General features: G+C 35.9%; 1 protein-coding gene across 1 annotated transcript; it reads right to left on the reverse strand.

The window, feature by feature from the left end:
• Positions 1 to 13,616: 13,616 nt before the first annotated feature.
• LOC115770175 (venom allergen 5-like) lies at positions 13,617 to 14,753 on the reverse strand. The gene is made up of 4 exons (XM_030715335.1): positions 14,591 to 14,753; positions 14,269 to 14,535; positions 14,040 to 14,212; positions 13,617 to 13,954 (listed from the first exon to the last, which is right to left on the reverse strand). The coding sequence occupies exons 1-4, from the start codon at positions 14,738 to 14,740 to the stop codon at positions 13,729 to 13,731; spliced, it is 816 nt and encodes a 271-aa protein (XP_030571195.1). The 5' UTR covers positions 14,741 to 14,753; the 3' UTR covers positions 13,617 to 13,728.
• Between the last annotated feature and the right edge of the window lie 7,304 nt (positions 14,754 to 22,057).

Below are 22,057 nucleotides of genomic sequence, written 5' to 3' on the forward strand. Positions count from 1 at the left end.
CAAACGCATTCTTCTTTGGTCAAAAACTTTGTATTACCCACCGATATTTAATTTGTTTGAATGCCAATTGATAGTAGGGATACGTACGAATTCAAAAAGGTATAACATTTATTTATAAGACGATAATTACCCGAGATATTAAAAAAAAATCATCAAAAAAATTTTGATTTTCGAACCGATTCCGATTTTCAGAAAAAAACGTGATGTAACCCCTTGCTTTTTGGTCAATTTGGGTCAAAATTTAGATTTTCATTTCTTTGATGCCAATTGATAGTACTGATCCTTACGAGTCAAAAATGGTAGAAAATTATATAATCTGACATTATTTGGCCGAGATATGCCAAAAAAAATTATCAAAAAAGGTTGACATTACAAACGCATTCTTCTTTGGTCAAAAACTTTGTATTACCCACCGATATTTAATTTGTTTGAATGCCAATTGATAGTAGGGATACGTACGAATTCAAAAAGGTATAACATTTATTTATAAGACGATAATTACCCGAGATATTAAAAAAAAAATCAGCAAAAATGTTTTGATTTTCGAACCGATTCCGATTTTCAGAAAAAAACGTGATGTAACCCCTTGCTTTTTGGTCAATTTGGGTCAAAATTTAGATTTTCATTTCTTTGATGCCAATTGATAGTACTGATCCTTACGAGTCAAAAATGGTAGAAAATTATATAATCTGACATTATTTGGCCGAGATATGCCAAAAAAATTATCAAAAAAGGTTGACATTACAAACGCATTCTTCTTTGGTGAAAAACTTTGTATTACCCACCGATATTTAATTTGTTTGAATGCCAATTGATAGTAGGGATACGTACGAATTCAAAAAGGTATAACATTTATTTATAAGACGATAATTACCCGAGATATTAAAAAAAAATCATCAAAAAAATTTTGATTTTCGAACCGATTCCGATTTTCAGAAAAAAACGTGATGTAACTCCTTGCTTTTAGGTCAATTTGGGTCAAAATTTAGATTTTCATTTCTTTGATGCCAATTGATAGTACTGATCCTTACGAGTCAAAAATAGTAGAAAATTATATAATCTGACATTATTTGGCCGAGATATGCCAAAAAAATTATCAAAAAAGGTTGACATTACAAACGCATTCTTCTTTGGTCAAACACTTTGTATTACCCACCGATTTTTAATTTGTTTGAATGCCAATTGTTATTAGGGATACGTACGAATTCAAAAAGGTATAACATTTAAAAATCAGACGATAATTACTCGAGATATTAAAAAAAAATCATCAAAAAAGTTTTGATTTTCGAACCGATTCCGATTTTCAGAAAAAAACGTGATGTAACTCCTTGCTTTTAGGTCAATTTGGGTCAAAATTTAGATTTTCATTTCTTTGATGCCAATTGATAGTACTGATCCTTACGAGTAAAAAAGGGCAGAAAAATTTATAATATGACATTATTTAGCCGAGATATGCCAACAAAATTACCCACCGATTTTTAATTTGTTTGAATGCCAATTGATAGTAGGGATACGTACGAATTCAAAAAGGTATAACATTTAAAAATCAGACGATAATTACTCGAGATTTTAAAAAAAAATCATCAAAAAAGTTTTGATTTTCGAACCGATTCCGATTTTCAGAAAAAAACGTGATGTAACCCCTTGCTTTTTGGTCAATTTGGGTCAAAATTTAGATTTTCATTTCTTTGATGCCAATTGATAGTACTGATCCTTACGAGTCAAAAATGGTAGAAAATTATATAATCTGACATTATTTGGCCGAGATATGCCAAAAAAATTATCAAAAAAGGTTGACATTACAAACGCATTCTTCTTTGGTCAAAAACTTTGTATTACCCACCGATTTTTAATTTGTTTGAATGCCAATTGTTATTAGGGATACGTACGAATTCAAAAAGGTATAACATTTAAAAATCAGACGATAATTACTCGAGATATTAAAAAAAAATCATCAAATAAGTTTTGATTTTCGAACCGATTCCGATTTTCAGAAAAAAACGTGATGTAACTCCTTGCTTTTAGGTCAATTTGGGTCAAAATTTAGATTTTCATTTCTTTGATGCCAATTGATAGTACTGATCCTTACGAGTAAAAAAGGGCAGAAAAATTTATAATATGACATTATTTAGCCGAGATATGCCAACAAAATTACCCACCGATTTTTAATTTGTTTGAACGCCAATTGATAGTAGGGATACGTACGAATTCAAAAAGGTATAACATTTAAATATCAGACGATAATTACTCGAGATATTAAAAAAAAATCATCAAAAAAATTTTGATTTTCGAACCGATTCCGATTTTCAGAAAAAAACGTGATGTAACCCCTTGCTTTTTGGTCAATTTGGGTCAAAATTTAGATTTTCATTTCTTTGATGCCAATTGATAGTACTGATCCTTACGAGTCAAAAATGGTAGAAAATTATATAATCTGACATTATTTGGCCGAGATATGCCAAAAAAATTATCAAAAAAGGTTGACATTACAAACGCATTCTTCTTTGGTCAAAAACTTTGTATTACCCACCGATTTTTAATTTGTTTGAATGCCAATTGTTATTAGGGATACGTACGAATTCAAAAAGGTATAACATTTAAAAATCAGACGATAATTACTCGAGATATTAAAAAAAAATCATCAAAAAAATTTTGATTTTCGAACCGATTCCGATTTTCAGAAAAAAACGTGATGTAACCCCTTGCTTTTTGGTCAATTTGGGTCAAAATTTAGATTTTCATTTCTTTGATGCCAATTGATAGTACTGATCCTTACGAGTCAAAAATGGTAGAAAATTATATAATCTGACATTATTTGGCCGAGATATGCCAAAAAAATTATCAAAAAAGGTTGACATTACAAACGCATTCTTCTTTGGTCAAAAACTTTGTATTACCCACCGATATTTAATTTGTTTGAATGCCAATTGATAGTAGGGATACGTACGAATTCAAAAAGGTATAACATTTATTTATAAGACGATAATTACCCGAGATATTAAAAAAAAATCATCAAAAAAATTTTGATTTTCGAACCGATTCCGATTTTCAGAAAAAAACGTGATGTAACCCCTTGCTTTTTGGTCAATTTGGGTCAAAATTTAGATTTTCATTTCTTTGATGCCAATTGATAGTACTGATCCTTACGAGTCAAAAATGGTAGAAAATTATATAATCTGACATTATTTGGCCGAGATATGCCAAAAAAAATTATCAAAAAAGGTTGACATTACAAACGCATTCTTCTTTGGTCAAAAACTTTGTATTACCCACCGATATTTAATTTGTTTGAATGCCAATTGATAGTAGGGATACGTACGAATTCAAAAAGGTATAACATTTATTTATAAGACGATAATTACCCGAGATATTAAAAAAAAAATCAGCAAAAATGTTTTGATTTTCGAACCGATTCCGATTTTCAGAAAAAAACGTGATGTAACCCCTTGCTTTTTGGTCAATTTGGGTCAAAATTTAGATTTTCATTTCTTTGATGCCAATTGATAGTACTGATCCTTACGAGTCAAAAATGGTAGAAAATTATATAATCTGACATTATTTGGCCGAGATATGCCAAAAAAATTATCAAAAAAGGTTGACATTACAAACGCATTCTTCTTTGGTGAAAAACTTTGTATTACCCACCGATATTTAATTTGTTTGAATGCCAATTGATAGTAGGGATACGTACGAATTCAAAAAGGTATAACATTTATTTATAAGACGATAATTACCCGAGATATTAAAAAAAAATCATCAAAAAAATTTTGATTTTCGAACCGATTCCGATTTTCAGAAAAAAACGTGATGTAACTCCTTGCTTTTAGGTCAATTTGGGTCAAAATTTAGATTTTCATTTCTTTGATGCCAATTGATAGTACTGATCCTTACGAGTCAAAAATAGTAGAAAATTATATAATCTGACATTATTTGGCCGAGATATGCCAAAAAAATTATCAAAAAAGGTTGACATTACAAACGCATTCTTCTTTGGTCAAACACTTTGTATTACCCACCGATTTTTAATTTGTTTGAATGCCAATTGTTATTAGGGATACGTACGAATTCAAAAAGGTATAACATTTAAAAATCAGACGATAATTACTCGAGATATTAAAAAAAAATCATCAAAAAAGTTTTGATTTTCGAACCGATTCCGATTTTCAGAAAAAAACGTGATGTAACTCCTTGCTTTTAGGTCAATTTGGGTCAAAATTTAGATTTTCATTTCTTTGATGCCAATTGATAGTACTGATCCTTACGACTAAAAAAGGGCAGAAAAATTTATAATATGACATTATTTAGCCGAGATATGCCAACAAAATTACCCACCGATTTTTAATTTGTTTGAATGCCAATTGATAGTAGGGATACGTACGAATTCAACAAGGTATAACATTTAAAAATCAGACGATAATTACTCGAGATATTAAAAAAAAATCATCAAAAAAATTTTGATTTTCGAACCGATTCCGATTTTCAGAAAAAAACGTGATGTAACCCCTTGCTTTTTGGTCAATTTGGGTCAAAATTTAGATTTTCTTTTCTTTGATGCCAATTGATAGTACTGATCCTTACGAGTCAAAAATAGTAGAAAATTATATAATCTGACATTATTTGGCCGAGATATGCCAAAAAAATTATCAAAAAAGGTTGACATTACAAACGCATTCTTCTTTGGTCAAAAACTTTGTATTACCCACCGATTTTTAATTTGTTTGAATGCCAATTGTTATTAGGGATACGTACGAATGCAAAAAGGTATAACATTTAAAAATCAGACGATAATTACTCGAGATATTAAAAAAAAATCATCAAAAAAGTTTTGATTTTCGAACCGATTCCGATTTTCAGAAAAAAACGTGATGTAACCCCTTGCTTTTAGGTCAATTTGGGTCAAAATTTAGATTTTCATTTCTTTGATGCCAATTGATAGTACTGATCCTTACGAGTAAAAAAGGGCAGAAAAATTTATAATATGACATTATTTAGCCGAGATATGCCAACAAAATTACCCACCGATTTTTAATTTGTTTGAATGCCAATTGATAGTAGGGATACGTACGAATTCAAAAAGGTATAACATTTAAAAATCAGACGATAATTACTCGAGATATTAAAAAAAAATCATCAAAAAAATTTTGATTTTCGAACCGATTCCGATTTTCAGAAAAAAACGTGATGTAACCCCTTGCTTTTTGGTCAATTTGGGTCAAAATTTAGATTTTCATTTCTTTGATGCCAATTGATAGTACTGATCCTTACGAGTCAAAAATGGTAGAAAATTATATAATCTGACATTATTTGGCCGAGATATGCCAAAAAAATTATCAAAAAAGGTTGACATTACAAACGCATTCTTCTTTGGTCAAAAACTTTGTATTACCCACCGATATTTAATTTGTTTGAATGCCAATTGATAGTAGGGATACGTACGAATTCAAAAAGGTATAACATTTATTTATAAGACGATAATTATCTGAGATATTAAAAAAAAAATCAGCAAAAAAGTTTTGATTTTCGAACCGATTCCGATTTTCAGAAAAAAACGTGATGTAACCCCTTGCTTTTTGGTCAATTTGGGTCAAAATTTAGATTTTCATTTCTTTGATGCCAATTGATAGTACTGATCCTTACGAGTAAAAAAGGGCAGAAAAATTTATAATATGACATTATTTAGCCGAGATATGCCAACAAAATTACCCACCGATTTTTAATTTGTTTGAATGCCAATTGATAGTAGGGATATGTACGAATTCAAAAAGGTATAACATTTAAAAATCAGACGATAACTACTCGAGATATTAAAAAAAAAATCATCAAAAAAATTTTGATTTTCGAACCGATTCCGATTTTCAGAAAAAAACGTGATGTAACTCGCTTTTTGGTCAATTTGGGTCAAAATTTAGATTTTCATTTCTTTGATGCCAATTGATAGTACTGATCCTTACGAGTCAAAAATGGTAGAAAATTCTTTAATCTGACATTATTTGGCCGAGATATGCCAAAAAAATGATCAAAAAAGGTTGACTTTACAAACGAATCGTTTGTTGGTCAAGAACTGTATATAACCCATCGATTTTTAATTTGTTTAAATGCCAATTGATAGTAGGGATACGTACGAATTCAAAAAGGTATAACATTTTAAAATCAGACGATAATTACTCGAGATATTAAAAAAAAATCATCAAAAAAGTTTTGATTTTCGAACCGATTCCGATTTTCAGAAAAAAACATGATGTAACCCCTTGTTTTTTGGTCAATGTGGGTCAAAATTTAGATTTTCATTTCTTTGATGCCAATTAATAGTACTGATCCTTACGAGTCAAAAATGGTAGAAAATTCTTTAATCTGACATTATTTGGCCGAGATATGCCAAAAAAATGATCAAAAACGGTTGACTTTACAAACGAATCGTTTGTTGGTCAAGAACTGTATACAACCCATCGATTTTGAATTTGTTTGAATGCCAATTGTTAGTAGGGATACGTACGAGTTCAAACAGGTATAACATTTAAAAATCAGACGATAATTACTCGAGATATTAAAAAAAAATCATCAAAAAAGTTTTGATTTTCGAACCGATTCCGATTTTCAGAAAAGAACGTGATGTAACCCCTTGTTTTTTGGTCAATGTGGGTCAAAATTTAGATTTTCATTTCTTTGATGCCAATTAATAGTACTGATCCTTACGAGTCAAAAATGGTAGAAAATTCTTTAATCTGACATTATTTGGCCGAGATATGCCAAAAAAATGATCAAAAAAGGTTGACTTTACAAACGAATCGTTTGTTGGTCAAGAACTGTATACAACCCATCGATTTTGAATTTGTTTGAATGCCAATTGTTAGTAGGGATACGTACGAATTCAAAAAGGTATAACATTTAAAATTCAGACGATAATTACTCGAGATATTAAAAAAAAATCACCAAAAAAGTTTTGATTTTCGAACCGACTCCGATTTTCAGAAAAAAACGTGATGTAACCCCTTGTTTTTTTGGTCAATTTGGGTCAAAATTTAGATTTTCATTTCTTTGATGCCAATTGATAGTACTGATCCTTACGAGTCAAAAATGGTAGAAAATTCTTTAATCTGACATTATTTGGCCGAGATATGCCAAAAAAATGATCAAAAAAGGTTGACTTTACAAACGAATCGTTTGTTGGTCAAGAACTGTATACAACCTATCGATTTTTAATTTGTTTGAATGCCAATTGTTAGTAGGGATACGTACGAGTTCAAACAGGTATAACATTTAAAAATCAGACGATAATTACTCGAGATATTAAAAAAAAATCATCAAAAAAGTTTTGATTTTCGAACCGATTCCGATTTTCAGAAAAAAACGTGATGTAACTCCTTGCTTTTAGGTCAATTTGGGTCAAAATTTAGATTTTCATTTCTTTGATGCCAATTGATAGTACTGATCCTTACGAGTAAAAAAGGGCAGAAAAATTTATAATATGACATTATTTAGCCGAGATATGCCAACAAAATTACCCACCGATTTTTAAATTGTTTGAATGCCAATTGATAGTAGGGATACGTACGAATTCAAAAAGGTATAACATTTAAAAATCAGACGATAATTACTCGAGATATTAAAAAAAAATCATCAAAAAAATTTTGATTTTCGAACCGATTCCGATTTTCAGAAAAAAACGTGATGTAACCCCTTGCTTTTTGGTCAATTTGGGTCAAAATTTAGATTTTCATTTCTTTGATGCTAATTGATAGTACTGATCCTTATGAGTCAAAAATGGTAGAAAATTCTTTAATCTGACATTATTTGGCCGAGATATGCCAAAAAAATTATCAAAAAAGGTTGACATTACAAACGCATTCTTCTTCGGTCAAAAACGTTGTATTACCCACCGATTTTTTATTTGTTTGAATGCCAATTGATAGTAGGGATACGTACGAATTTAAAAAGTTATACAATTTAAAAATCACCAAAAGAGTTTTGACTTTCGGACCGATTCCGATTTTCAGAAAAAAACGTGATGTAACTCGCTTTTTGGTCAATTTGGGTCAAAATTTAGATTTTCATTTCTTTGATGCCAATTGATAGTACTGATTCTTACGAGTCAAAAATGGTAGAGAATTATATAATCTGACTTTATTTGGCCGAGATATGCCAAAAAAATCATCAAAAAAGGTTGACTTTACAATCGTTTTTTGGTCAACATCTTTGTATAACCCATCGATTTTTAATTGGTTTGAATGCCAATTGATAGTAGTAGCATCGCGACCATCGCGGACTTACGTCGTTTTAGAACTACATGATTCCGCGCTCGGCACAAAACCACGATACCCTTTCAACGCATTTTTATTAAATTCAGGGTATAAAAAATGAGTTTGTAATTAACCATTTTCTGTTTGCTTAAATTGATATTAAAAACATTGTGTTGTCATCGCTAATCAAACAACCAGAAGAAAAGAGAAATAGCTAAAAGTTCTGCTTTGTGTTTATTTGCGTAAATGAGCAATAACAACTTTGAAATAAACGATAAGCTAAAAGGCAAATCAGTAACAAAAGACTAGACAAATGAATATGCAGATGATTTTTAGTTGAAGTTCTAATCAAAGTCTGAACTATTTGCCTTGCGTAACAATTTTACGAACGAATAATTTTATAGCAATTTCAAAATTATATTTAATCTACACAGCTATCGTTCCTTTATGGCACACGAGTAGCCCAATTTATCGTTTATTTGGTTTGGTTCAGTGGGTGTTCACACCCTCCTATACTTCATGACACTTGCTCATTTTCCGTAAAACGCTTCAAGGTAATGTCGGTCCTCTGTTGAGGCTTTGTACGTCTTTCTATTAAACGTGGTTACCAGCTGCTCATAAATTTTGAACCACAGCGGAAAACTTGCCTTCAATTTGAATTGATTACTGTGGCCGACAGGTTACCGGGATGGCCCTGTAATATCAATAACTATCTCACTCCTATCATACTTAATGGAGCAACTTGCTTTAAAGTGCACGTACATACAAATGAATACAGTGAACTGTTACTTCAGACCTGCAATTTTCATTTAAGTTTCTTAAATTTACAGCTAAGTTGCTTTACTGTTTTTTTTTTTTTTTTTAATTTTGTACAATGTGCATGTGTATATCTATGCACATATATATGTATATTCACACATTATCAGAACTTAGTAAATTAATATGGTTATTCGGGCGTTTTTATTCCACTAGCATTTACGAGTATTTTCAATTTGCGTGGAATGCTTTTAGGCGCGCACGTCCAATACCTTTGTTGGGGGCTTTCTTTCCTTTTCTATCAATCTATATTACGCTTTTATAAGAGTATTTATATGCGAGTGTGTGTGTATATAAATGATTGTATGTGTGCGGTATTTAGTTATGTTTAGCCACAATTTTGGAGCCGAATTCGGGGAGGGTTTGCCGTATGAAATGTTTGTGAGCGGCGTTTGTGTTTGGAATATTGATTAAACTGAAACGCTGTCTCGAAACAAAGAACAGCAAAAGGCAAAATTGAAATGTCAAACAATTGCAAGCTTGCATTTAATGTTGGTTGTTCATATGAAAGCTCAAACAAATGCGCCAATTGTGGGGTCGAACTTTCAAGGAATCTATTAAACACGTAACTGTTATTTGTTGAAAAGTGTGGTGTTTTTTTTTTTCATAGCTGCGTGTATAATTAAGCGCAAATGTGCTGAGTTTAAAGTTAAATGACGAAAGAATAAAACATTGACTAAATCATTTTTGCTGGGCAGATTGTGGACTCACCACTCACGGCTCTCAGCTGGCCAACACGCGGCTTTGGGCTACCCATTAGGAGACGCTTAGAGGCGCTCGTTTGCGCATCCTGCCGTTTAGCCAGGCTTTCAGCAGCAACGCCAAGGAAGTTGTTTGTTAAACTCAGACACTGTCTGCCTTTGGCTCCCCTCGCCTCTCTTCACCGGCGCTCCATTAAAAATGCATTTATCATTTGGCATTTGAAAAGCTTCCTTCCTGTTGGCAAGCGACTGACACCTAAGACCAGCACCGCAGCCTTTTCTATATCCAGCTTTAGCAGTCTACTATCTTTTTCTCTCATTTTAAGGAGCAGCTATAACAGCTGCCTCTTTTTGAATGTTTCTGTTTTTTCTTTAACTATTTGGGTGCAGTACAAATTGTATTTGTTATCCCAAAAACTTCACAAGTGCCTTGCGAATTATGCGAAAATTTAGCTTGCAAAAGTAAAAACCAAACACACACAGACATGCACTACATGTGCTGCATGTGCTATATGTGCGTGTGTACGTGTATTATTGTGCACTTGAGTTGAGCGAAGCTTGGGCATGTTTAAGCGTTAAACTGTTACTTCCACATGCGCGCGCACTCAGCAAGGACGAAGCCGGAGTTGGAGGGTCGTGCATGCGGCTGCGGACGGACTCCAGTTGGCCATCAATGCAGTTTTAACTAAGAGCCAAGACAAACGCGGCCCCAAAGTGTTCATAAAATGTTCGAAGCCATAGACGAAGCCCAGTTCCATAGCTAAAGTGAAAGCGCGCCGCGTCCTGTGCCCCTGAAGTAGGTCAGCAGCAAGCACACAAAAATTCACACACACAAACCAAATGGCGCCGCATTGTAAATTGCGGCCAACGACAGGTAAAAGTTACCGCCATGTAGTGCATGTATATCTGTGTATGTGTGAGGTCTACATGTCCTGTAGTTGCCATTCATGTGCAGCCGCATTGCAGCGCCTGCATAAATTTCATTAGATTTTAGCTGTGGGCTCTCTTAGCTGTTCCATTGTTTTCCCAAACAGAATTTTATGTGAAATCAATTGGCTTTCAATGGCTGCATAAAGAAAGAAGTGAAGGGAAAGACGTAGAGCGATGCAAAGAAAGAGAGGCACACAATCTCGTAAATGCCTATCTAATGAAGTCATAAAAAGCCGTCAACAACTAGATGTCCGTGTGTGCTATTATACGCACCTTGCGCCTAGAAGTATGTTAATAAACGTAAACCTTACGCCATCATGAAGTTGCTCATAAAAACATAGGCAGCTTTCGACCAGACCTTCAAATGTTCTTCAAATGAACCTGAGAATGCAAAAAATATGAATACTTTATAGAGCAAAAAGAAGTATTATAAACCTGTCATTAATTGAACATCATTTTTATAATATTCCCAGTTAGGTGCCTTTCTTCTTTATTTAAGTATTAATAGAACCCGAAGTGGACTTTATTTTGAATGGTCCTGAAGGAGGGTTTCAACGCTAATCAGCAGTGTAAATGTTCCATGGGCTCGAATGAGTTTGCTCCATTAAATTTTATACACTCTTCAATACCCGCTGGCTGCAGGCGATAAAAAGCAAATGGGGCCAAGTGGTCGGCAAAAAGCTCGCTTCAGCGCCAGCTTTACGTTTTACGCATTACGTATACGTAAAGTGAGTTGTGTGGGTCAGAGCCCAAATGCAAAAGGAAACCACCGAGAGCGCTCAGCGGACATGCAAGCAGGCTTATAAACGTGATGTGTTGCTCTACAATGATAATGATGTTGGTTGAATGTCTTAATGGCTTTGCGAGAAAGACCAGCGGGAGATGAGCAGAGTTGAGACTTATGGTTGACAGACGTTCTCTAATGCTAACAGTCCCCCAACTTCACCCCACTGCATACCGAGTTGTGAGTAGACAAAAGTGCATTCTAAAGCGTTGCACACTAATGCACCATTATCAAAAGCTGCCCTACAAGACTCGTAAATCTTCACTTGCATCTGACTGCAAAACTTTAATAGATATTTATGTGTGTTTGGGTGTGCGTATGTGCAAGTGAAAGTTGGGGGAGATCTTCAAATAAGCAGCATTTGTAGTTGATCATAAATTATGATAAATTGTTAAACTATTAGTGGCCAAGCAAAGTAAAAGCCGTTTCTTGAGGCGCTTTAACATTACAAGTGCAACAAATGTATCCATACCAAAGCCAAACAAATGGTGGCCTAAACAAAACAACAGCACCTTGGCATACATATTTTGGTGTAGTTGCCCGAAGACTGTTAGGAATTTCTTTTTATCCGACTTTTGTTGTTGTTATACCCATCATGTATGTTACTATATAAGGTTGTTAGTACTTTAATAGTTAAAGCAACTGAAAATGTACACAAACCATATTGTTACTCTTTCTACCTAGGCGAGTCACAGACTGTTGCATATACCTCATACCACCAAATTATATCTCTAAGCAAATTTCTAATATCCATATGTACTCTAAATAGTGCCCATTAATTTGATAACAGGTTTTCAATACGATTAAAGCTTAGCCTGACAAATTAATAATACAATAAGGTTGAAAAAGAAAACCTAAGCAAAGAGTATTTTTAAGTCGAATACGAAGTGCAGTGCTTTTTTATTTGGACTGCAGGAAACCTTTAAAACGAGCAGCGCTTCGAATTTATGTGCTGCGGAAGTGGCGACTTTTAGTTTTTCCAGGTGCTGACAGTATACGGCAAAGCAATAAGGTGAGCAGTTGAGGGAAAGCGAGAGAGATAGTTCAAGAAACCTCTCTAGAGGGTAAGTCAAATGCAATCCAAATGCGCTTTTCACTGGCTCAGCAAAAGGCGATTTAAAAGTCAGAGCTCGCATCATGTTCGCTTTTTGTTTTTGGTTCGCTCTCAGTTAATCTCGCACTTAACTGAAGCGCATTTCACATGCATTTCAATCAAATGAAGTCGCATAATATAATGAAATGAAAATGCGATTCAAGCGCTAATCGGATTGCTCTTAACGGCTTAATTAATCAATTCAGAGATTCTAAAAAAAAATGAAAAAGAGGCTGCACAGTAAATACATCAGTGGGTAAGCATTTGTGTAGTTCATTGGACCATAGATAATCGCGCGTTTTATTAAATGATCCACTGCCTTTAATTTTTAATGTTATGTATTAAACGCGTTACGTTTGACTTTACTTTTGACTCCTCTAGTAATGTCCCTGGCCTAAAAAAATTGTAGAAAATAATAATGCAGTTGTCCAAATTGGGTTAGTATTGAAAATAGATTATAAATAATAAAAAATGTATAAAAGCTAAATAAGATTATATTAAATTTTAGTTTTAAATTTGTGTAAGCACCAACTGCAGCTGCCCCTATGACCCACTGCATATGCTATAAATTTGTTTTACTATGCATATCATTTTCAAAATTATAATGTCTCTGCCTCTAACTGTCTCTCTTTCAAATCCTTTGGAATTCCACACAATTATGCAATCATAAATTTCCTCTTCCTATGCACATCATATTGACTGGCTGGACGCTTTCGTCCAGGTAATTGCTTCAGCATACAACAGCGCCAATTCCCCGTTTCCTGATAGACATTCCAATGCTCATACTCATATCCAGACCCCCTGCCTCACTAGTCCTCATTTCAGGGTATCCCCACCAGCTGTGCTGCGTGCAAAGTTTATTGCAATGGGCAGGAAATTTGCAGAAATTCCATTTTGATGCTGCGCCATTTGAATTTTGCATGCGTAATGATTTCATTTTGCAGAAAGACCGTCGCAGTGGCTTTTGTTATGCGGAATTTATCTATTGCGAATGAAAGCACGGCACGCGCCATAGAAATCGCCAATTCAAATGAGATAAATATGCATGGCGTTAATTTTACAATTATACATACCAAGCGGATGATCATTGGATTTTATTTGTGGCTTGACAGGGGTATTTAGGGGTTATATATAGTGTGAAATATGGCTATTTAAATAGTTCCGTATTTAAGCAAATACTTCCTTTTTGGAACAGAGTCCTTTATATTGTGTGTTGGATCCAGTCAGACAGCCCACGGCACGGAAATGATAGATCGGCCTGCCGCACATATAGTTCTCAGCATAGTTGCAGGTCAGCTTGAAGTAGGTTTTTTCTTTGGACACATATCGCAGCCCAGCGCAGCCAACATGAGTGTTGTTCTCCACGGCCATCACCGCAAAGTGACGAAAGGGTCTGTCGGAGTAAGTGGAGTGGCGATTGCAAAACGGATTTTTGTAGCAGATAATTACTCCCCGAAAAATAGCAATTGGCTACTTACTGATGCTGGTTGGGCTTCTTGACGGAGCATGGATTGTGTTCCACATCTGCTGCGGTCATCATCTTGCTGCTGTTGTTGTGCTCGGACCACCAAGTGCGAGCGCCGATGACGATTAACTGCGGATACATCTTTTCCATCAGCTCATCTTCCACCAAACGCGTCATGTTGAACACCTACAGAAATCGGATATTACTGATTAAGAAGACTTTGAGATATAATCCCCACTTACAATAATGTTTTGACCAGAGTTCTTGTAGTTAGCCGTGTTGTGGCAGTCGTCGTGCTTAGCCCGACACAGGCGTACATTGTAGCTAGCCATCAATGCCAACTCCTCGCTCCACTGCATCACAACCAAGCGCGCAGCTCGTGGCAGAGTCATATTCTTGCCGTTGCCCAAGCGCTGGCGGTGCTCGTTGTGCGCCTTAAGAATATTATTCGAGTAGTCGGTCAAATTCACTAGCTGGCTCTGCTGAATATTACAGGATTTGTTGATGTCCTGGAATTGATGCGAATATTAAACTGTTGACCAGTACGTAAAGTGCAATACTCACGATTGGTGGCTTCTCGCAGGCCACATGACGCTTGCCCCTAGGACAGAGATGCTGCACGCAAAAAGGATTCTTGGGGCCTGTAGTTGGCAGCTCCTGGGCAACTGCAAGCAGCAAGCACAACATTGGTGAGAACAAAAGCAAAACATTCATGTTGATACACTAACTCGATGCAACAGTAACACAAAAGCTCCATACTAGGCCGTTTTATAGAAAAAGGCAGCCACTGGGGCACAGCTGAATCAGTCGATGTGCTTTGGGCTTGCAATTCCAAAGCAGTTGTCAATTGGTTTACATTTGCAGTTTCAAACTTCTGTTTTAAATAGATGAATAAGCAAGTACGTCAGTTATTGGTAGTCATTCTAAATATAACAATCGTCAATTAATTGAGTTTAAACGACAGTTGAAACATCAAAGACACCTCTGGTTGAGAGAGCTGGTCGTAAAGATACCCTGTTTGGGACGTCCATGTATACACTTAGCAAGAACTGGCTTCTCCAAGAAAATCCCGTATTGATTAATTCTTGATGCAAATCTTTTAATTTAAGTTGGCAGCTGCTTGGCTGAAAGCTAAGATGTCGATTATACAAGAGCGGACCACCTTTTACTGGCGTGGGGCTCAAATTCGGAAAAGGTTGAAACGTGTCTGTATTAATATTTAATTAAAAGTTACTTTTGGCCGTACAACCTTCAACCCGTTTGGAGAGTAAAATACTTCATTGAACAAATTAATACATTGCAGATAAAATCCAGATAATTCTTACTAGGTTACAAATACACGCGAAAATCTAACAAATAAATTCGTACATCGAAGTATCTCGTATCGTTAAACCTAGTTTGCATGCGTTTTATTGTGATAGAAGACATTTCCCATTTTTTTAGCTTTTTTAAGATCTTAGTCTATTCATTCAAGCATTTGACATATTCTTAATTCGGCCACAATTTAGCCGCAAAACACTTAGAGAAACAAAATCGTCTTTCACGGATAATTTTCGATCCCATGTAACCATCGAAGTGCCGTCATAGCCTTCGTTGTTGCTGTTGTTGTTTTTTTTTTTTGGTTGTCGTTGTTAACGCTTGACTGCCTGAATTGACAACATCTACGTTTCCGTTTCCAATTCTCTTTGAGTTTCGAGGGCGAAGCGAATGCCAATAGGGTTCACAGTGGGCAGCATTGGATGGCACTTCATGAATGCAAAGGCAAGCCTACAAATTTTTCCTGATAGTCTCGAGTGCCAATAACTCAATATCGCACAATTAATTTAAGAAAGGGTCCTTGGCGCAAGGCATCTAACTTCCTGCCGTCTTGTTTACGAATACAGTAATTGTTCAGCAACAACAACTGCTGCTCAACTGATTTGTCTAATTGGTTTTACCCAAGTCGGCTTAATTAGACATGGCTACTCGTGGAAGACCGTATCGCTATTCCCGGCGAGTCCAGTATTGATTTAAAGTTCCACAGCTAAAAGATATATGCTAAAATTATTCATAATTATTCATGTAGGGAAACTTGCGCGTGCACCCGTCAAGTCTTGGTTGCGTTGCCTTGTTTAGTAGGTTGTAAATTTTAATGCAAAAAAAGATAAACGAAGGGCACAACATTTTTGTGTGATTTATTGTTTGGGGCGAGTCATGTGAAGGGGCATACATTAAACAACAGACAAGGGCCAGCCTCTGGACAGTGAATGCCTCCCGGAAGCCAGAACCATAGCTGAAATCAACAGTATCCGAAGCCGACGCTCGAGGCACGCGCTGCACCTGTTGCCTGTTTGGCCTGTTTGGCACCCAGCCCCACCTCCCGTTTCGGTGCTTGTGCCATAAAGTCAGTTTTGTTGGAAAATTTATGGCTTAATACGTAACCCCAATACAATTTTTTCATACTTTGTATATAATTCATTTTTAATAGAGAAACGAACGTGGTTTCTTTGGAGCTTTGCAGCTTTTGCATCTCTGTTAGCGTATTTCTACTGGGCACATAAATTTTGGAACACCGAATGGCACCTCAAAGTGCGGCTATTGTGCAATTATAATGCCATTATCCAGTCAAAGGATGCAGCTGGAGCTGCAATGCGCCCAGACATTATTGCCCTCTGATATCTGGGCAATGCATCTAAGCATTTCCTGGAAATTGCCGCTGTCTGAATTTTGCAATTGAATAATCAAACCGAATGCCATTGTTGTTAAGGTCTTTGTCTAACCTGATTTATTGTTTAGACAGGTCGCCATAAATTAAATCGGCTTGCGCTAATATTTGCTCTAATAAAATTGAAGCAAACACATTGCGGATTTCAGGATACCCTTGTCAAAGGATTGGCTTTTAGTTTGACTTTGAGCAGAGGCTGTCGCCGGCCCATCAATATGCACATAAAGTTTAATATTTCTCGCAATTCACTGAATCCTGTTACAATAAGCCTTAATTTTATGCAAATCTCGTCAGAGTAACCGCCGCCTAAGTCCCGCATCCCAGACACCCACAACACGCGCTGCCACCGCACTGGCCCTTGCGATGAGCTTAGTTCGCGCAATCCTCTCTGCAAGTCGTTCGGAAAGTTTTTAAGCGGCGCCGTGGAAAACTTGTTCGTGTCCTGCATGACAAAAATGTGTCAACTGCGCTAAGATACTCCCAACCTCAACCTCAACTCAAATCAAATAGAGTTTGCCCTAGTCGCGCCCTTAAAGTACTTCACAGCCGTAAACTTAAAAATCTAGTGCACTATCGTTACAACTTTTAACTCATTTCCTTAAACTCGTGGGCAGAGTTGGGAACCTGCAGAGTAATTTAGATTAATTAGTTTAATTGAAATGAAATCGTTAGAAATTCTGTGGCTATTTTTGTACCCTTCACCAACCGAAAATTTGTAAAAAGAGACCTTATGGACGCTTCAAATAAATAAATGATAAAGGCAACTCGAAAAGTAAATGTGGTATGTATTTTTATATGAACCTCCCTCAGGAATGTGTGAGTGAGCAAGGGATAAGAAATGTTCTTTGTTGGTTTCGAAAGATAAGGACCTTTCGATTATTTGTAATTATGTTGATTTTGTATTAATGCTGCCCAGGATTATATAATCCTAATGTTTCGTTGAAGGTTTCTTCTGGAATTTAATACATTTACACAACTTCAATATACACACATATTATATGTAAATAGGGTATACTAATAGTACTTATATTTATTTTGGATTCTGGCTTCATTGAACTATCTAAATTGTATACTTCAGAAAGTACCCAGCAATTAAATATGTTAAGCTTCGGTTTAACTGTAATTTTTTTTTTAAACTGCAAGCATATCAAAATATGTACGAATTTTTAATTATTTTTTTGGTATTTTTCTTTCATTTATAGGCACGAGCTTTAAAGCCACGCGAAATATGCAAATTTCTGTGCTATTTTTCGAATTCAGCGTGGAAAAGTATATTTGTATGCGAATGTTTTGTTCTTTCACATATATTTTAGGCAAGCGCACATCAACACTTGTGAACACACACACTCGAACGTCTAAATACACATAAGCAGCTACTGGTTTATTTGGGTGAAGGCCGTGCACATTCAAAAAAGCAGCAACAGAGGCAAAAAAAAAATGCAGCAGCTCGCAAACACAACAAAAATCTGAAAATTAAATGCAATTTAGTGCAGCAAAGTGGCAGCACACACAAGCAAGCAAGCAAACATAGACACACATGCCGACATGCCTGGACGCTGGCAACAATCTCACAAAATCAACATAGGCATCAGGTTAACAACAACAACAAGATTCTACCAAAAATGGCAAAAAGAACATTTTTTGTTGTGCTTTTATCGGATCTGGATTGCAATTTGTGATGTATTATATTATGTATGTTTCCCCCAATCAATCCCATCAAATTACGCAATTCATTTTTAGCATAACATGTCAATTTGTATGCTTAATACCAAACGATAGAATTGGAGAGGATTGGGAGCGGCCTCTTGAAAGCCCATGTCATTTGAAAATAGTAAACAAAATGTACCAGCTTAGACGCGCTTACAATGCCATTAGGCCCAAAAGCAGAACATACCAGCAGCAACAGCAGTAGCTGAAAGGCAAAAAAGGGCTTCGTATTCCAAATGCCGATAAGATCCAAGCAATTGGCATGGCCAGCTTAAGATTTTCTATAGATGCTCAGTTTTTAACAATTTGGTTTTCACATTTGAATGGAAATGTCAAGTGGCAGGTGGGGAAAAGTGGGCATAGTACAAAAGACGAACATACACTACATTGAAGCCGAATACAAGTCAGAGCTTATGAAATTACATCACAGATTCAATCACCTCAATCTTAGCTCACCTTGACTGCAGTGTATTTCATAAGCCAAACGCTAAGCCTTTAGCTGTACAATCAGCGTAAAAAGTAAACATCAAGAGATGAAAAACACGAATTGAAAATGCAAATCTTTGGTAAATCTCAAAAATGCAAAGTAAACAATATAAATATAACAATGCCAAAAACGACTCGCAAACTGAATAAATTGTAGCGCACTTTACGGCTGTAATAACGGCCAAGCAGCTGGCAAGAAGTCTTAACCGTTTACTCACCTGGCAGAAGTTTTGAATTGCAGCTCCTTGGCCATGCAAATTTGTGCGTCTTCAGTCAGCTAATTGGTTAAATAAGCTGTGTTTAACTTTGAATTCTTGAATAACGTTACCAGCGGCCAGCAGTGAAATAAATATAATTGCAATTTTATAACGACAAGTTGGAGGACTCCGAACGCGGAGGAGACTACGAAGGTCTCACCCAATAGATCTCCCAGATCGATTTATATAGTTGACACTGTAAATTTGTATATAAGACTTACCAGTAGAATAAGTAGATTGTAAATATTCATACAAATTTAATTTAAGTTGTTCCAGATAATAACAGAAAAATTAAAATAAAGCTAAACTTAATAATAATAAAAAAAAAAAAAAATAACGACAAGCATTGCGCAATGAGCTTGTAAATGTTGGCTTAGTTAACGCGTCGGCCCTGCTCTGCCCCATCGCGTTGCTATCTGCCTCTTCGCTTTTCACAATGTGTATGCTTAAGTCCTTTTTTCCCGCTTCTATTGTGGCTTTGTGTGCGGCCACTTTTTATTGCTTTTTTGCTTTGCTTTTGACACAAATGCTGCTTAATCTTTAGCATTTACCAAAAATTATGCCCCGAGGAGCATTACAAAATGAATTGCATTGTGATTATCATCCAGGGCGCAGCGCTGCCTTAAAACTTTAAGGCCGTCTTTCTCCTGAAGGTATGCAACATAAATTATCAAAACGCAAAATCTTAGTATGAGCACAGTAGACTGGGTTCTACCGAAAACCGTGTTACATTAATGTTTGCTTAAGTTGTTGACATTTCCCTTACAAATGATGAGTAACATTAATGCTTGTTCCAAGCGATATATAACATATAGAGGTGTCTCCTTCTGCCTGTTGCGCTGTTAGGTTTAACAGAAGAATAAGTAGCATTGTAAATATTCATATAAGTTAAATTAAAGTTTTTTCCATAATAACATTAAAATGGAAATAAAGCAAACTAAATGTAGAAGAAAAAATACAGAGAATTGGATGTAAGTACTTAAGCACTTGGTTTTCTAAGTTATTCTCATGTAATAATTTGGTTTTTTTGAAAGGAGTTTCAAAACGAGAACATTGCAGATATGTTTATATAACACAATTTAAACTCTAATGCATTCTGAAACTTTAATAAAGTTCAAATAAAACTGAAATTATGTTCAGCAATTCTTATGATTAACATCAAGCACATGCACAACCACACACACGCTCCGCATATGCCTTATCACATTGTTGGCAGTTATTAACCATCATTGTTGTGGAACTGTTGTTGTTATTGTTTTTGATGTCGTCGGTGTTATCGTCAGCCTGCCAGTGGTGCTTATAGCATGGTCAGGCCACTGTTACCGCCTAGTGGTAGCTGGGTAGCCCAGCTATTAGTTGTTTTATGGGCACACGATACTATCAGCTGGATGAAGTGGGCCGAGTGCAGCGCATGGCAATGGCTCGGCAAATTCAATGCATAATTTTGCACTCAATTATAATGGATGGCAACGCCTGTGTTGGCTGGATAATAAAGTGGCAACTTTGGCGCTTCGAGTGGCACTGGGTTGCATGAAATTAAGAAATTGTGCCACACTCTTGTTTCCACGGAAATGCGATTAAGATGCAGCTCGAACACAGCTCAGAAACTAAAATTAAGCACTTCTAATCAATCAATCAGTCAGAGATTGTAGCCCCTGTCGCTCAAAGTTGCCTGGCTCGTGGTTTTATCTGCTTAAAAGTTTGGGTCAAGTGCTATTCGGCTGGGCACGATTTGGGTTAAGTTATTGCATATTAAAAAACATTTCAAGCGTTTTATTGCTTCACAGAAATGAGTCCAACTTTGAGCGATGTTGGGCGTTGAAGTTGCAACTTCAAAGCTGCCAACTGGCAACTTTGCGAGCGTAACTCACCCAAGCCGCAAACTGCACATGGATGATTGAAACTTTTTCGATTTTATACTCATAATTTTGCAATGCTAACACAACAGCCCACAGGGCAACAGGCAGCGAGCACGGGCGACGCCGCGCACAACTTTGTTCGAAATTAGCATAATTATTGTGCCATAAAGTCGAGTTTTGCCAATGGCAATAAGACTGCTAATACTGGGTTTTATATGCAAATAAAACGGGGACACTGAAGCTCGCACATTTACGACTTGAAACAGGTGAAATGTGCTGCCGCTCTAGACTTTGTCCAAACAGAGGCAGAAACATGATGTTGCGTGTAAAATGGAAGCACCTGCAATTGCCGATTATTTTATAAATTGCTTTTTGCTATTTTTTTCAAAAAATAGTTTGACTGCACATATTTCAATTGGAGACTAACATAATGTTCAGTATGTCGTGTGGCTCCTATAGAAGCAATTAGTCCCCAAGGGTTTTTAATTTTACCTGTGCCGAACCTTTTGGTATTTCTTTATTTATGATTATAACAGATTCCAAGCCTAAAGTTTCTCACTAGGAACTCTCTTTCTTTCTTTTCTTCTAGCTATTTAACTTAATTATACACTCTTATTTTGGCTTTCAATGCCACTCAATATTCGCTTGTTGCCACAAAGTCTTTTAAGCAATTTTATTGCCCTGGAAGCGGCTAAAAACTTTAGCTAACATATTATCCATGCGGTTGCAAAACCCACAAAAACAGCTTAGCAGGCGGCAGGACACAGGTCCTTCCAACTCTCCGTTGACACTCAAATGTTTTGTTGCAACTACTGTGCTGACCAACATTTCTTGTAACCCAAATTGTCAGTCTAGCTAGTGGAAAACACACACACATCCAATTGTTACCGCTACTCCTTTCTGCCTAAGTACGTAAGCCTGGCCAGACATGCAGCTGTGTCCTCAACCTCAACATTCATGTGTGGGATCATGTGTATGTGTGTGTGTGTATGTGGTATAGGTTTAGCGTATGTGCCCC

The sequence above is a fragment of the Drosophila novamexicana genome, unplaced genomic scaffold (assembly GCF_003285875.2).
Source record: "Drosophila novamexicana strain 15010-1031.04,08,12 unplaced genomic scaffold, DnovRS2.1 tig00004555-arrow-pilon, whole genome shotgun sequence".
In the NCBI taxonomy this organism is placed as follows: domain Eukaryota; kingdom Metazoa; phylum Arthropoda; class Insecta; order Diptera; family Drosophilidae; genus Drosophila; species Drosophila novamexicana.

Excerpts from the sequence above, each read along its gene's own strand:
- LOC115770175 (XM_030715335.1), bottom strand. The coding sequence starts at position 14,740 with ATGAATGTTTTGCTTTTGTTCTCACCAATGTTGTGCTTGCTGCTTGCA. Across the intron at positions 14,536-14,590 it reads CCTGCGAGAAGCCACCAATC|GACATCAACAAATCCTGTAA; the intron begins GTGAGTATTGCA and ends CATCAATTCCAG. Across the intron at positions 13,955-14,039 it reads AAGAAGCCCAACCAGCATCA|ACCCTTTCGTCACTTTGCGG; the intron begins GTAAGTAGCCAA and ends TTACTCCGACAG.